Source organism: Erpetoichthys calabaricus, chromosome 2 (assembly GCF_900747795.2).
Source record: "Erpetoichthys calabaricus chromosome 2, fErpCal1.3, whole genome shotgun sequence".
In the NCBI taxonomy this organism is placed as follows: domain Eukaryota; kingdom Metazoa; phylum Chordata; class Cladistia; order Polypteriformes; family Polypteridae; genus Erpetoichthys; species Erpetoichthys calabaricus.
The window spans coordinates 117,841,226-117,858,451 of NC_041395.2; the positions used below are offsets into that span (position 1 = coordinate 117,841,226).

General features: G+C 36.5%; 1 protein-coding gene across 1 annotated transcript in view; it reads right to left on the reverse strand.

Annotated features, from left to right (window-relative positions):
• Nucleotides 1–17,226, reverse strand: part of dock10 (dedicator of cytokinesis 10) — a 264,702-nt gene that overhangs the window by 2,721 nt on the left and 244,755 nt on the right. The window contains 5 exon segments of the mRNA XM_028794429.2: nt 3,408–3,508; nt 5,425–5,592; nt 5,594–5,616; nt 7,244–7,454; nt 14,890–15,036. Coding sequence (XP_028650262.1) covers nt 3,408–3,508; nt 5,425–5,592; nt 5,594–5,616; nt 7,244–7,454; nt 14,890–15,036 — 650 coding nt within the window.

Here is a 17,226-nt window from a genome sequence, read left to right on the forward strand (position 1 = left end):
CCAGGAACTGCAAGCTCAGAAATAGGCTGTTTATTACGTCAACTGGAGCCCAAAATGGCAGCAGCCAGGAAATCAGAATAGCTATTGGTAAAAATATACAGTAAAGATTAAAATAATTAGAAGTGCCAAATCAAAAGAAAATAACATAGCAAAAGAGCCTTGAGCTGGCGAGGTCCAAGGCTAAAGAAAAAAATAACAATGTTCCATTAATTTCATTATAAAGTTATAGAAAACAAAGTCCCAAATTTGCTAAACATCATAAGTTCGTAAGCAAGAAAGGGAATGGAGTGTACTGAACTCTATCTGGCAGGCTATGCGTTCAGTCCATAGCCTCCTTGTCATCCGTATAAAGGAATGAATGTCTCTGTAACCTTTCAGGCAATGAAGCTCAACAATGTGGAATAAAAGTTTTACTTTTTATTTTATTGTCTATCTCTGAAACACATACATACCTGAAAAGGAATAGGGTTAAAATAATCAATGGTGTAAATAAATAACTGATCATTATGTTTAGGAATTCAGTAACTTGATGATCCTTAGCTCCGATAAAGTATTTACAGTTTTCATTAAACGTTACTTATTAAAAATAGAATTTGTGTGCAAGGGCATCATAAATATATAGCCATTTTACATTTTATTTGTTGAAGTTTTTAGGACAAAAAACAACACAATGTGGATGAAACAAACAATAAATATGAGAAAAGAAAATATACATTTTGTAAGAAACTAGACAAATACAGTAAGTCATCTGTTTTAGACAGGCCTTAAATACGTTGCTTTTGCTAATCTACCACACTGACATACAGGGTGAAGAAAATGAGGCAATTAAGTCTTTTATAAGTCTAATTAATTTCTGTATTTGCATGAGAATAATAATTAAAAATATCTTGGAAAAGATATGAATGATAGAGGAATTTAAATAAAGAATGTACTGAAAATCCTCTGAGCGATAACTGAGAGGTTATACAAGGTTTCTACTCTGAGAACAGGAACAAATAAAAATGGAAATTGCACAAAGACAGGCTTTAGGAAAGACAGCATTGTGGAATTGGATTTTACAAGCACTAGCAGGACACATTTTAAGTGAAGGCACAGCCTTGTTAAATACAAGGTTTAACTTAAACCACATCTTGCTTTAAAAGTTTTGTCATAAGACAGTTTCCAAAGTACAGAAGAATACAACACAAAGGAACACTAGAGAATAATGCAGACTATGAGAGAAGTCAAAGCTCTGGGAAACCCTGAGAGACAATGTAGAAGATGAGAAACAGTAAGAATTGAGAGAGTGAAGAGTCAGGGTCAGGGTCAGCCAGGCAGGTACATGACGGCCATTCTAGCAAATCTGATTTACACTAGATTCACATTAGAACAGAAATTAAAAATTCAGAGGGTAAATGCCGATCATTATGACCGATGGAAGATAGAAGGAAAGAAGATGGAACAAAGGAAGCGAATCAACCTTACAAAAGCACAGCTAGTAATTGCTGCAATTGAACTATCTTTAGGCTACAGCACCACTTTTATTTCATAGATATACCTTATTAAACTGTAAAACATCTTAACTTGTTTTAATTTTTAAATACTGCTCGCGAACCCCCCTGCATGCGCGACGCTCCAACCACTTCATGTCTCTGCTGCTCGCGTATGTGGATTTCACTTTCACCAAACAACAAATCCGAAATCCAACAAAACTTCTTTGTCCGTGTTTTGCAGATAAATTTTGTGTAAAGTGTGATACTTTTGGAGGTATGGATTTGTATCCATTATTGGCTGTAGAATGTCTAATATGTCCGATTGTTTAACTCTTTCGATTCTATGTTGCATCGCTTCTCCGTGATCATAAATATAAACCTGACTGAATTGTGGTTTCTTCAAAAGTAAACTTTTAGTAGCTTTAATTGTTGCGGGACCACAGATTCTCATTGTGTATGGTCCTGAATTGTGTAAATCTACGTTCTGAGTATTGAATGATGCGAACGCGAAAAGATTATTGTAGTTTCAGATATTTTGCCTGTAGTGTTTGTGGATTTCACTTTCACTAAACAAGAAATCTTTTAATTATCGTGGATACGCCTCTTCATTGGGAAGAAACACTACTTTTCCCTGATGGCAACATGAATTAGACGATCTACAAGTCTCCGACTTAAACTTTAAAGCTGAACAATATCTACATATTTCTGTCATATCATCTGTGTCCATATATTTGATCTCTTTTCGCTGTTCCGTTATTTCACCGATAAATAATTTCCGTTTGTTAGCGCTCATGCGATCTTTACAATGATTTTTTTGAGGCTTTCGAATTTTAGTACTTTCATAATCTCTAACCTGCTCTGCCTCTTTATGACATTCTACTTTGTCTTCTACTCTTTTGTCTTTTATTTCCGACCCCGCTTGGACCTGCTAGGTTTTCAACTCCACTTGTTCCAGGCTGATTATTACTTTCCTTATTTTCCGAATCTGTACTTAGATTATTATTTTTCTTTTTTGGATTCTTTTCTCTCCAACGCTTTCGGGCCTCTTTTCTAATTCGCTTAGTCTTTGACATGTCATCTTGAATGTATAAAATTACTGTCCATAAAAGGACCACATCAAAGGAAACAACTAGATTGTATGTCTAAAAATACTGTCCAGAAAAGCTTCTTTAAAGGGTGTAACTGAGGACTTTTCATATTTATAGCAGCTGAGAGCACATGAACTGTGTCTGACAATACACACTAATGAGAAATGATTGAACCCTGTGCGTGGTTGTAAATGTTTGAGAGGAGGGCAGGACTTTCAAAATCTCTTGTCTTGCCGGACTTGAAATTATCTCCGAGAATGTCTCGTCACAGGATTTCCTTTTATAATAGAAAAATGTACAGTGGATTCAGAAAGTATTCAGACTCTTTCACTTTCTGCACACTTTATTGTGTTGTAGATTAAAAAAGTGAAGAAGTCTGATTATTTTTTCCACTAATTCAATGTATATTAATACAAAAGAATACACAAGAATAAATATTAACTGATTTAACTTCCATTTTTACTTTTAAATATGATTTTTTATTGGAAAGAACTGTACCTCGTTTAAAACTAAAAAAATATAACTTTTGATATGGTTACTCATGCCACAAATGTCAGAGTATACTACACGATGTTCCTTATATTGTTAATTAGTTTCATGCCAATATTAAACCCATTGATATCTACACTGTACACGTACATACTGAGTTACTTACACACATACTTACATGTTCGGTACTGTTGATGGTAACACTGAATTGTTAAATATTTCTTAGACCTCACAATATTTGCCATCTTACAGCTAAAAATAAGTCTAGTATTAAAATGCAATTAAAGAGAAACAAAACTGAAAGTATTCATGAATACAATGCATTAACATCTAGTAGATGACAATAAAATAACTTTACCTGAAAATTTCTTTCAGAAGTTTCACTTGGTTGTCTGGGTACTTTTTCGCATTCTTCTCTTCTAGGAACGCCCTTGCATATGCCATCGGTCCTGCATTTACCTGTAATGAAGGGATATTCTCTGTATGAGTATACATTTGCATTGATTAGATTATGGGTAAAATCCCACCAGTTTATGAGAACTAATATAAAACTGGCTAAATATAGACTTTTTAGTTTGCATTTGCCTGAATAACATGCCACAATTCACAGTATTTAGCCTACTGGAATGCATCACTACAAATTGTACATTAAATTGAAATTCCTGTTTAAGGTCCCTCAATAACAGTGCTAATGTTCTTCAGTGGTAAGGCAATGGAAAGACTGAATAGAATAGACTGAGATATCTGTTGACCAACAACAACATTGACATAGTTTTAAAATAAGTTGCTTCTTTCACATTTGGAATTTATATTGTATTCTCTTGCATCAGAGAAACCTACTTCCACATAAACTCGTGTTTTTATTCAGCATCAGAATTTAAGACATCAAAAGTGTGATATTCAACTGTTAGACTTAAAGCCATTTAAAATGACTCTTTACTTGGTGCCTCCCTGAATTCTCTACATACTCCATGTATCTAAGCTTAAATAGTTTGTATCCCTAAACTAAACATCTTTACCAAACAGTGAATTGAAGTCACTTGACTGACCACAAGTATGTTCATTGTATAGACAGCTCAGAGTTGACCCAACTAGTCCAGAGGAAGCAGGATTTCAACAGTGAATTAAACTTCGCCCCTAGCTCTTCAGGTTTATTTTTGAAAATAATACAAAGATGCATAATTGCACAATGTTTTTAGATGGATTTTCAAAAGGTGTTCAAAAGACAGCATATTTAGTTACAACAGAATAAGCTGAAATTTTTGAGAATGTTAAAAGACAGTGGGAGCAGACTCATCATGGGGAGATGTCTAGAATTTCAAAAGAATGATATCGGAGAATTATTGAAACACTGCTGATAACTATGAAATTGCTCAGGATTTTGGTTGGAAATAAAAAAGCCTAACCTTTGGATGAATTCCCTTCCTGCACATTGGCAAGTTATTAACAGAAACAAAAGCTATGGTATGCCCTTAGGTCAGCATGGGCCCATATCCCTGCATTGTCCTTTCAATACTTTGAATGCCTGCATTCCCTGATTAATTCATCCTGATATTCAGCCTGCTATTAATGTGTAGCAAAGAAGCAGCTAATCATTGTATATTTATCTGTGGACACTTGCAACTTAACTACTCTTAATCTAAAATAATCTTTAGTTTGACAAAGAGCATGAGCCAGCTACATTCATCAAATAAAACACCATTTGTCTTAAAAACAACATCAAACTTTAACCCTACTCATCTACATTTATCATAATTGTAGCCATTTCATAATGTCACTTTCCTCCCCCTTATTCCAGTTTGGCCTCTTAAAAATCAAGACCCTCTGCCTAAACAGTCAGTGAATTAGAAGCACTCAGTCTTTATTCTGGGGTTTTATTAATAATATCATGACTTAAATGACATTATTTTAAAAATCCCCAGGCACTTTGAACCAATTCACTCTGAGATACCTTAGGCATATGGTCCTAACCTGACAAAATACAGAAAATTAACTTCATACTGCTAAAATTTGCATTCTTTATACTTTACATTGTCCTTAAAAGGGTCACATACTGTATAAGGTCAGACTGTCAGTAAAAGATGATAAAATGAGGTTTCTTTGCACAGTTTGACAGCCTTGTAGTAGACACCCTGCTCCGCAGACTGACTAGGCTTTAAAAGGTATCTTTGGTAACCTAGCAATAAACCATCTATAATGCAACAAAGATAACAGCACATTTAAATTTTAACTACTGTTGAATAATAATACTAAAGAATTGATCGTGAATGCTATGCTGACAATTTTGTCATAAACTTTAGAGACAGAAAAAAATGATTCTTAGGTGTGTTAATGCTTTTCAGTCATGTCTCAGCTGCAGTATGTGCTGAACCTACCTTGGCACTGACACTTCCCTGTAGCTTAAGCTGGAGCCTGATCATGTCCACTTCTGCCATGCTGCATAGCTGATTAAGTTCAGACACCTTCCTGGACATCTCATCAATGGCCACTTCTATGGGGTTGAGCTCCGTGCTTTGTTGATCTACAACTTGTATTCGTTTTTTTTACATATGGGAATGAAGAACTTGCTGTTGTGTGAAAGAATTGCATTTTGTTATTAAAATTCTGGCAATACAAAGAACATCAGACAGTACTTGACTGCAGTAAATTATATTTTAGGCAAAAAGCTAATACCCTGGAATGTGCCCTCAACCTATTAGCCCACTGCACCACTCCACCAGGGCAAGGAAAATGCAATATAGAAAGGAAAAGTTAAAGCACATTTAAAGGAACACGGAAAACACCAGTGGGGTGTGGGGGGCTTTGGTATTAAGTTGTGGCTGCAAACGATTTACAACAGCAGCAAAGTGACTGTTTTGCCCAACATCACATGAAACTCTTTTTTTTATAATTTACAAAGTAATCTTTAATAGTTCTTACAAATGCTCCATGTCAAAACAAAAGAGGTTCACTTTCTTGACAGAACAAGTGACATGTGATTAAGGAACGATCCTGTATCAAAAGCACAAGAGTTGTTTATTTGTTTAGAATGAGAGTACACATAGGGGTCATTAGTATTGTGTGAAAATGGTTTGGATGGAGATACAAATCACTACACTTTTGGGCTGTGTGGTATACTGTGGTATACTGTAACTGGAAAAGTACTGAAATTTTTTTTAAATGGTACAGTACCTGTATTTCATTATTTTGGCATGTCATTAATTATCACAATCAGAACTCCAAGTGGAACCAGTTGTTTGTTTCTTTGATTTACATTTTTACATTTGATTTACATTTAGCTTGACCAACCTCCCAAGCCCCAAAAGCTGTCTGAACATATATATTTATATCAACACGCTTGAGACTCCAAAGGGGAATACCCCAAACCCCACTGCTCTGCCTAATGATTTGTGGAGTGTCGTGTGTGGAGTGAGGAAATAAAGCAGCTGTGGCCCATCCACCCAAGCACTATAAAAAAATGCTTTTCTAAGGATTCAGTGGAGCATGTGGAGGATCTCAGAATATTCCACACATGACCTAGTCAAAGGCTGGTACTGAAATCACATATGAATTCTCAGGAGATGACCACAAAATGTGGCCTTTCTTCTCTGATCCTATATTTTTATTGACAGATGGATGATGTTTCTCAGTCTTTATGATGTCCCACATTTTCTCTTATAAGTAACTTTGCAACCCACCAAGTGGGGAATCAAGCATGACCATTAGAGCTGGGGGTCTGGTGGTCCTCCGTGTTAACTGAACATGATCTTTAGAGAGTTTCTGTCCCTCTTGGTGCATTGAGCATATGATCACTAGAGTGGGTTGTGGGGGTTAGGGGGTTTGGTCTGCCTTGACGGAGTCCCACGTTGGTGAAACAAGCTTGATTGACAGAACTTGCTGGAGTCACCATTGGTGGGTTAAGCATGATCACCAGGGGGAGGGGGATTGAGGACTATCATCAGAGCTGCAACTATTATAAACAACAACATCTCGCAACCCACTGGTGGCACCCCACCACCCAAAATGTAACTGGTATGCAAGTCTGATTATCTGCAGATCTGGCTGAAATGATCCCCTTCTGTTGGTTTACATAAAACCAAAACCACTGATTCTGGGAACAGTTATTTCTTTGACACAGAGTACACATGAGCATGCAACTGGGGTCACATTCTGTATTCATATTGTATTTACAGATTTATAGTATAAGTTTCTTACTGGTCAGAATAGTTCTCCTTTTGCACTGCTCCTCCACATCTCCGTGTTTTTTTCCAGAAAGTGTGAATGGAGTTTCAAACACAAAGCGCCTTATATTGTGATGCCTTTCAAAGTCTGTCTTCTTTTCTTGTAGCTCCTTTTCTTCAAAAAATGGAGTCACATAGGTAACTTGTATGTAGGCGTATTTGGGATCCAGATCCTTGGGATTCACCTAAAAGTTATGTAAGAGTTAATGATGTATTTAGATAATTTGTCTTCTAAGCCTGTTTTTCTTGATTTTGATTATCCTTTCTGCTGCTTTCTCTCTATGATCACATCTTTACCACACTAGATCAGATGGAATGGAAGCCAAAATTAAATTACAGATCCTTGCCAGTTGTTACTATAACAGTATACTGACTGCTTAAAGGATGAGTTTACAGCTAGCTTATAACATTTTACACTGCAAGCAACTGTTTTCATTCAAAAATCACTCAAAGTGAGTAAGTTTCACAAATCAAACAAATCATACTGTATCCAAGACAGCCATTTGGTAGCCACATTTTTCAGTATTTTACACCACAACCAGCACTCCCCACGTCTGAAACACTGCAAGAAAATAATGTGAAAACTCGCCAGTTTTGCAATGATTGACTGTCCTATTTGGAGTATCTACTTTAAAAGGAAACAATGCCATTTTTGTTGTATTTAGAAATGTCCTTTAATATCCACCTTTTTCATTTTTTTTTCTTTAAAACATACAGTATATTAAGGATTTTCGACAAAACAGGGTATGATAATACAATTAGGTACAAAAAGAATGTCTACAATCCTTTTAAACTGATATTTTCAGCACTATTTTTAAGTGCAAACATAATCTGCATGTTTTTAAATTCAACACAACCTTCCCCAGAATTAATAATTACTTATTGTGAAGTTTAGTGTTCATGGTGCAATTGTTACGAGAAACCACAGGGCATTGTAAAACAGGTCCTTTTTTAATACACAGTAGCTTCAAAGTTATTATTTAGAGTCTGAAGCTTTTACTGTTGATGGGTCTGCTTTATTAAAACACATACTGTAAGCTTCTCCATATTCTCATCACTCTCATTGGCTGCACATCCATATGCACCTGACAAAAAGTAAACATGATCTACCTTTACATTAAGTGCAGGAAAATAAAGATGAATGGGACATGTCAGTTCTTTTTTAAATGTCATCTGATTATGTTTAATTCTTCAAAAATGGTTAAGAATTAGAAAATAGTCAAACAAATTCTTCTAGTTTTTTTTTATTGCAAAATAGCTTCCTTTAAAATGTGTTTTCAAAAAATGAAGTCGCAAGGGCCATAGATGGCAGAACATCCATCCATCCATTTTCCAACCCGCTGAATCCGAACACAGGGTCACAGGGGTCTGCTGGAGCCAATCCCAGCCAACACAGGGCACAAGGCAGGAACCAATCCCGGGCAGGGTGCCAACCCACCACAGGACACACACCAAGCACATACTAGGGCCAATTTAGAATTGCCAGTCCACCTAACCTGTATGTCTTTGGACTGTGGGAGAAAACTGGAGCGCCCGGAGGAAACCCACGCAGACACGGGGAGAACGTGCAAACTCCACGCAGGGAGGAGTGAACCCGGGTCTCCTAACTGCGAGGCAGCAGCGCTACCACTGCGCCACCGTGCCGGATGGCAGAACAGTTGTTGGGGATAAGTGTAAACTGATGGCAGATGGGAAATGAGTGGAATTTAAAGACCTTATAATTTTTTCACCTGAAACATTATTTCATCCCAGGTGAGCTTTCAACATTTCAAATGCAATTGGTTACATTTCTTTTGTTTTTCCAATTGGAGCATAGGCAGGTGAATTGACTTTTTCATGGTCACATAGTGTCAGTAGTGGAAACCCACCACCTTAGGGTCTGATGTCCAACTCCTTAACCACTATGTTATACTGCCTGCCGGATTAGTAAGGTTTTAGTATTTCATAATTTTATTAAGTATATGATAGTGTTCAGTTTATATGATTATGTTTTATGCATGCCAGACATACAGACAACAAACATCGTTCTCAGAAAAATCAATTCATGTTTCAAGTGACCACAGTATATAAGTGCATGAAAACTCAAAAGTTCAAACCCAGTCTTGATGTCTACTACAATGATCTATTTGTAGAAAATAAAAATACATGTTATGGCATAGAGGAAGAGTCATTTAAATTATTTAACAAATATATGCATATATTATTGAGAGTTAAGAAATAAGCATACCATATAGGTAAAAGCAAAACATGGAAAATTAAATCAGATAAAACCCAAACAGTGCTTAAAGACTAATGGGAACTTTATACAAATAAGCTAAACTTAACTGAGTACGCCTTCTGATGACAACCTTGAGCCTTTTTGGCTTCTTTTAAGCAGTTTTTGTTTGTAATTATTTGATCTATTATAGAGGCCACCCTTCTCCTGGAGTCAGAATCCAAGTGTATCCATTCTTCCCCATTAGTGCTCAATATATTAATCAAATCTGGTAGTAGCTTCCATGAAATTTACAGTTTTATAATTAGCATTACCAGGAATTCTTCCATTTTTATCCACAACAACAAGAGATTTATTTTTATCTTCATTATTTCCTTACTAACAACCAGCTGAATAATCTTTGCTAATAACAGCTGAACAACATATGCATAAAATAGATTTTTAATACGTGTTGATCATTTCATTGCGTTTCACAGACGTATCCATTTCTTGACATTTTCAGTATATCATTTTACCACGCATCTCTGCAAGTCTGCTCAGTGAATGAGGCACAGCCTGGGGGATGGTGGAAAGTATCATTTATCACAAGTACAACAAAAGAGCTGCCAAAAAGTCCTTTGAATTTAGATTGTCCCTGTACTTACCATATCTTTACTTAAACTAAAAAGAAAATTATACACCTGTTGTCTAAGCTAGAATTATATTCACTAAAAATTAGTCTTCATTCTTGGAATTAAAAAAGTCTTAAGAGTGCCAGCCTGCTTTCATTTTTTCCGGTTATCTTGAAACAGCGTGCCACTTGGATATCACCTCTCATTTACATTTCATTGTAGACTTTTCAATAAGACTGCCGCATTTCATCATTTTATTACAGTCTATTTTAGACTCATCCTGTTGATGAACACTCCTTTGAACAGAAGGGTTATACATTTTCTGTGTTTGAACAAATTGCTCCTTTGGGGACAAGTTATCAAAGAATAGTTAAACAAAATTAAAAAAAGACTTAAGAAAAAAATAAACTGCATTAGTCGTTTATTAATGTATTTATTAATCTGCTCTCTGATCCATCTTTCTTCTTCTAAACAGGGTTGCCAGCTCATCACATTACACAGAAACTCACTCACTTATACATTCCAGGTTAACGTGAAGTTGCCAATCAATTAATTAGCAAACACATCTTCAATAAGTCGTAGGAATTCTGACATAATGAGAAGGCGAGGACATGCAGTCTCCACATGGAAGGTGACTATCCTTGGAATGGAGCCCTGACCTTTGCAGTTATGTAGAAGTTACTCATCCATCCCTTTATTACTCTAATATATTCTACTAGGGGGCTCTGCCCCCTGCTCGCTTTGCTTTCCCACCCCTGGGTTTGGTTTACCGGATATACAATTTAAAGAGATTGTTATTTTCATGGAAATTGTTACATATGCATTATTTTCACTTTTACTTTAAAACTTTAGTAAAAACAATAGTTGGAATTAACTTTTCTTCAAGATCGCATTGAATTTTGATTCCATGTTTGGACTTACATCGTGACAACGTATATCTGCCGGTGAGTGAATATCGTTTCTTTCCCTCTAATAAATAAAACGACTTTCTTGACTGTTTGCCCATGCTCTTTCTTCTTCACTTTGTCGTTGACGTGTCATCTACAACGTGTATTATTATTGTCCTGATAAAATTTATAAGAGCTGAGAGCGTAAGAAGTTTGTCTGACAAAAGCATTCACACGACTGAGGTTAGATGACTGTGGTCTTGTTTGAACATAGTTGCAAGTAGGGCGTGACTTGAAAGAATCTCATGTTACAAGTCTCCGTCACACGGGACTTTATACCGCACCAACATTTTTGGAATCTTTTAATTCTCGCTGGCAAAACGAATTAGACAAGTCTCCGACTTAAAGTTTAAATATATTCAATCTCTTTTCGCTGTTCTGTTATTTCACCGAGTAATAATTTCTGTTTGTTTGCGCTAATGCGATCTTTCCTATCCTTTTTTTGAGACTTTGGTATTTTCATACTTCCATTATCTCTAACCTGCTTTGCATGTTTACCACGTCAACATTTTTGAATTCTTTATGACATTCTACTTTGTCCCCGGGCATAGTTAAATCTTTTTCTCGCGTGACGTATACCGCTGCTTGCGTTGGGGGGTGGGGGGTGCGGGGGTTGAACGGATGCTAAGGAGATGCGGTCGGATCAGCTGTTGGCTTGCTGCTGCCATGCTGCGTGTTCTGCTTGTTGCTCTGCACGTCAATCATTTAAAAGCCTGTACAGCAGCTGTCCTTTTGTCTCACTGCTTTGTCTCGCGGGACGTTAAAGTGTCTTCCGAGAAGATCACATCTTGTCTTCCTCGTCTCCCTCCCAAGATTTTTTTTTATAATAGAGAGCTATACATCTACTTGTTTATTACTTGTTACATAATGATGATAAAAAGAAATCTTACCTATTGATTTGTTTCCTATAGTTTTATAAGGTTTTAGCTTATAGGGTCATTATTGCCATGTGCACAAAGTACATTGAAATACTTACTTGCACATGCTAATCAACATGCAGCATGTCGCCACTCTCTTGTGCCATGTTATAGTGTATAGTATTAAATATACAGTAGTTGTCATATATTGGGCGGCATGGTGGCGCAGTGGTAGCGCTGCTACCTCGCAGTAAGGAGACCTGGGTTCGCTTCCCGGGTCCTCCCTGCTTGGAGTTTGCATGTTCTCCCCGAGTCGGCATGGGTTTCCTTTGGGTGCTCCGGTTTCCTCCCACAGTCCAAAGACATGCAGATTAAAGCAACTGGCGATTCTAAATTGGCCTTAGTGTTTGTGCTTGGTGTGTTGGTGTGTGTGTGTGTGTGTCCTGCGGTGAGGTTGGCACCCTGCCTGGGATTGGTTCCTGCCTTGCACCCTGTGTTGGCTGGGATTGGCTCCAGCAGACCCCCGTGACCCTGTTTTTGGATTCAGTGGGTTGGAAAATGGATGGATGGATGTAATATATTAAGTTGTCTGTATTATTGGAATTTTCTTTCTTTGCTGAACACTCCCCATCTAATGCACTACTCTTTCTGAAAATCATTGTACATTGGTACAATGTACCTTGTGAATGTACATTGTGAATGTGCCTTGTGGAAGATAGGGGACACTATCAAGCCATCACAATGACCAAAATGAATGCCAAGAAGCTAAACTTGTACTATAACAAGCTGCCTTTTATTATTAAGAATACAACAGACAAGGGATGGAGTTAACAGGAGTTTGGTAGTTAATAATTTATGTACCACTGTGATCTGTAAGAATATTTTTATTTATTTTATACAAAAATAATAAAAACACTAACCTTAACTAACACTTTTTTTTTAGCTAAGAAGATAAAGCATAAATAGTTAACAAGGAGATCTATTTGAATATTATAAGAAAGCACATTTAGAACACTTATAGAAAACAAACTGCATGTCTAATAAGCTGCGGTAAGGCTGGAGGGTGTTGCTTTAAGAGTGTAAAAGTCATAAAATTTCACTCACGGGTTGTTTTCCAAAAGTTTTCTAACTGTGCATTTCTGTAACATCAACCTGGACACAATAGTAGGAATGTACATGTGTTAGTTCATATTACTATAAAATCTTTTTTGAACAATACCACTTACTTCATTGGTTGATTTGACACAAAAAATTGTAGGAAGCTATAAAAGATTTTGAAGAGGAGTCCACAGGGGAAGAACACGCTCGCTGTGCTGACTGCAATGTGGCCACAGTGGATCTTAATTAGTTTTTGAACTAGTAGATGAATCATAACTAAAATAAGAAGCTCTGAATTGTAATTGGGTGTAAGAAAAACTGCAGTCAAGTAGTGAGGCAGTAATTTGAAAACCAGTAAATACATACATAGCAAGTGCCAAAGCATTAATCTTAAATCACAGTCAAGAAACTGTGACTTAATTCGTTATAAAGAACTTTTCAAAACAACAAAGGAATAATAGTTTTAAGGTTTGAGGTGAATTCACAACCAGGAAGTGCACAACACTGATCTTTATACCTTCAATCCAATGATGTCATATGCCACACACGTCTGGTTGACCTTACCTAGCAATAGCATGGCAACTGTTAACAAATCTCTCAAAATGCCGCTGTTTGTAACAGAAACAACATGGTTTTGCAGAAGAATGTTGCTTAATTTCAAAAATGTTATAAGCATCCAAGAAAAAATTATGAAAAATCAAAAATAAAAGCTTGATTATGACACCTTGCAATTCTTGGTTTACAACATCAGTTAATCAAGCTAAAGAAGACGTCAGCTCAACTCCAGGATTGTGATAGTACTTTGGTAATTTCAGCTAAAGGAAACAGAGACCTATTGACTTTCCTATCAGCAATTGTTTTTCAAATAGACTTTGTTGCTGAACAATATATATTTCAATGATAAAAGGAAGCCTAGCTATGTGCATTTCATATGTTCTTTTTGTTAAGAGTAGCATACACTGGCAGCAACGTTCCCTCTTAAAAGAATCTGATTTAAAAGGGAGATAGTGCTCCCTACTGGAAACAAGAACAAATAACATACAACGTACAAAATATACAGAAAACAACAAATGCTGACATCTCTCTGGTTCTAACTATAACAGAAAACTCCATGTCTATCTAGTGGGATGGTTGGTCCTCATCCCCTACAATGCCAAGCATGTACTCCTCTCTCTTGCTCTCTGTTACCTAACACATGTTTTTCTGATCTTCTGAGCTCTCTTCCATCTGCCAGTTGAGATCTTGTCCCAGCTCACTTCCTGATTCTAAGCTCACCTGACTTCTGGCTCAGAGTCAGCTTTAAACTTGTTCCTGTAATCACTGTCAGTCCAGTCCTGGAATCACGTTCAGAACTGGGAGAACACTATGTTTGTTCCAGGAATTAAAAACCCGAAAAATCTCTTTGATGATCAAGTATATATGAAAGACTGACTGAGTATAATTAATTGATTGACATATTTTTTATTTGCACCTTTTAACTGAATGTTTGATATTCACATTGCATATTTCAGTTGTTTTTAGTTTTGTTAAGAAGAGTATATTGACAAGTACTGATATTTAAACAAATATGTAAAAGAAAATAAAAATGGCTCTTTATGCGGCTTATTTATTTACAATGTTGCAAAGAGTCGTAGCCCATGCTAGCAGCATCAGGAGCACTTGCAGGAACCAACGTGGGATGGGATCCCTGCCCACTACAGTGTCTACTCATGCACAGATCCTCAATCACTCACAACAGACTAGTTTTAAGTTATCAGCAAATCCAGGATGTGGGAGGAAACTAAACTACACAAGAGACAAGTGCAAGGTATAAAGCCAGTCAGAACTGAACCTGTGAGATAACAGTATTAATAACTGTGCCATCCAATAATATGAAATATCACTATTATTACCTTGTTGGAATCTTGGATCATTTTCACATTTTCAAATCCAAATTTATCTGAATACAACTTTAACAGTCTCTGGGATATTTCGGAGAGACCAGTCAGCTTTGGTTCTTTATAGATGAATTCTTTACTTTCCTCTTCCTCAAAGAATCCCTGTACAAGGAAACAAATATATTTAAATAAACATCCAAATTTTTAAGTCAAAAAGGCCATATGCTTGTAAAGAAAAGGCCAACATTTAGAAATTTTGTATGTTGTCATTTGGAAAGCAGTGCTTCAGTTCAGTTTCACCATTTTTATTGAAAATCGCTAGAATGAAAACCTGCTAGTAGTGGAGAATACCTTTCAATGTAAGACACAGCATAATTAAGTAATAATCTTCTGAATCAATCCCATAATGGGGATGGATGGAAAACAGGCTTCCTAATAGGTAATACATCCTGAACCTTGGGTTTCTTAAGTAATTTATTTACCAGAAATAGTGGATAGCTAAAATGCAAAAAGACTATAAAGGCTTAGTATACTGGATACCCAAGTAGCAAAATGTCTCATGATAATTTGTTAATAAAACATCAACAACAGTGAAGAGCTGAATGATACTTATCTGTAATCTCCTTTAGGTACGTTTCAGTTCTATAAACATGAACAAGGCATCATAAAGTGATGCTGTGCAAACCTACAGTATTTCAAACTGACATTTTCAACCACTTGCCTTCAGAAATTCGGATACTAACCAGTATAGAAGAGAAGTGTGGAAGTGGAGGCTCAACTTACTGAAGTGGAAAGAAATGACTATGTAGACTCCAAGTTTCATGTAAATGGAAAGAAGATATGCAAAAGTTGCTCCATAAATAAATAAACAGTGGAGTTATTGATTCTTGCAAGGAACTCTTTATTTAAAACCAAAACTATACCTTAAGTATAAACAAAAATACATATTTGATTCATCAGCTTCAGGTATGCAAATGATAAAGACTCAATCAATTATATTACTATATTACTAAATAGTATATTACATACAAAGATATTTGCACTACATGTACGGTATATATGAATTCTTATGGGGTTTTCAAGTCAAGCATCTATTTATCTATATACTGTATATACTTGCTTCTATACCCTTATATTATCTTACTTGTGTCCATCCGTGCTTGATAAAAACAACGGTTGCCACAATTACTATATCCCTCCACAACAATACAGAGGAATCCGTGTTCCTGGCAGAGTTTTGATCTTAGGCTTATCTTCAAGTTTTCAATTCTTCAATGTGGTTGGTGCATACTTTGTTACTAACCGAAACTCCATTATGACACTACTATTTTACACCTCCTTTTTCCTTCACTTCAACGTAAGCCTCCCGATAAAATGAAAAGGCACATACAGCCTAACTGCGACCACCAGTCTCGCCTGCCTACATACTCACACCAACAGACAGAAGCAGAAACATCTAAATCACGCCAGACCAACGAGCACAGGCATGATACCTTAGAACAACAAAGACAACATATGACAAACCACAGAGCGACATTATCCGAAGATCAGCGGCAGCAAGTCTTGTACCTAGACAGTGAACGAAAAATGAATTACACACACGACCTTTCTGAAGAACAGTGGCAAACTGCCAGACAACAAGAAACATTATGACGGAAAAACTACAGGGATTCCATAACATAAAACAAGATATTCCCTTTATATTACAGCATAGGCAATTCCCCATTTGTTTAGCATATTGTATGACTATCTACAAGTCACAATGACAAACGTTTAATAATGTTGGGGTTTATTTGCCAGACCCTGTTTTCTATCCTTGGCCAGTTGTACACTACACTTTCCAGAGTTACATCGTAACCTGGGTTAAACATACAGGTACTTAATGCAACAAATAGCATTTTCCAACAATTATTAAAGACATCCGGGTACTACATTACCTGACGGCTACACTTCACACATACTGACTTACAAGTGCCCTGCATTGCCCTTCTTATCCAGTATGTTCTGCTAACCTGTTCATGTTACACTTTGTATTGTAAATATTCATGCTGCTGTAAGTGACTATAATAACATCCCATACTAATCATGTGACTATTCTAATATTGAGTCCTCTCACAAGTCACTACTTATTAAAATAATCTCCTTCTTACTGTAACGTGTGATGTTCTTCCCTCCCTCATTATCATTTACTCTTGCGAAATTTTTGCAAGCACGATTTGCTAGTATACTGTTATTTTGTCTCTGTTTATAAACATTTACTAGGGGGCTCCGCCCCCTGCTCGCTTCGCTCGCCAACCCCCGGTGTTGGGAAATTACAAAGAGCGTGATGTATGAAGGAGATATAGCATAGTG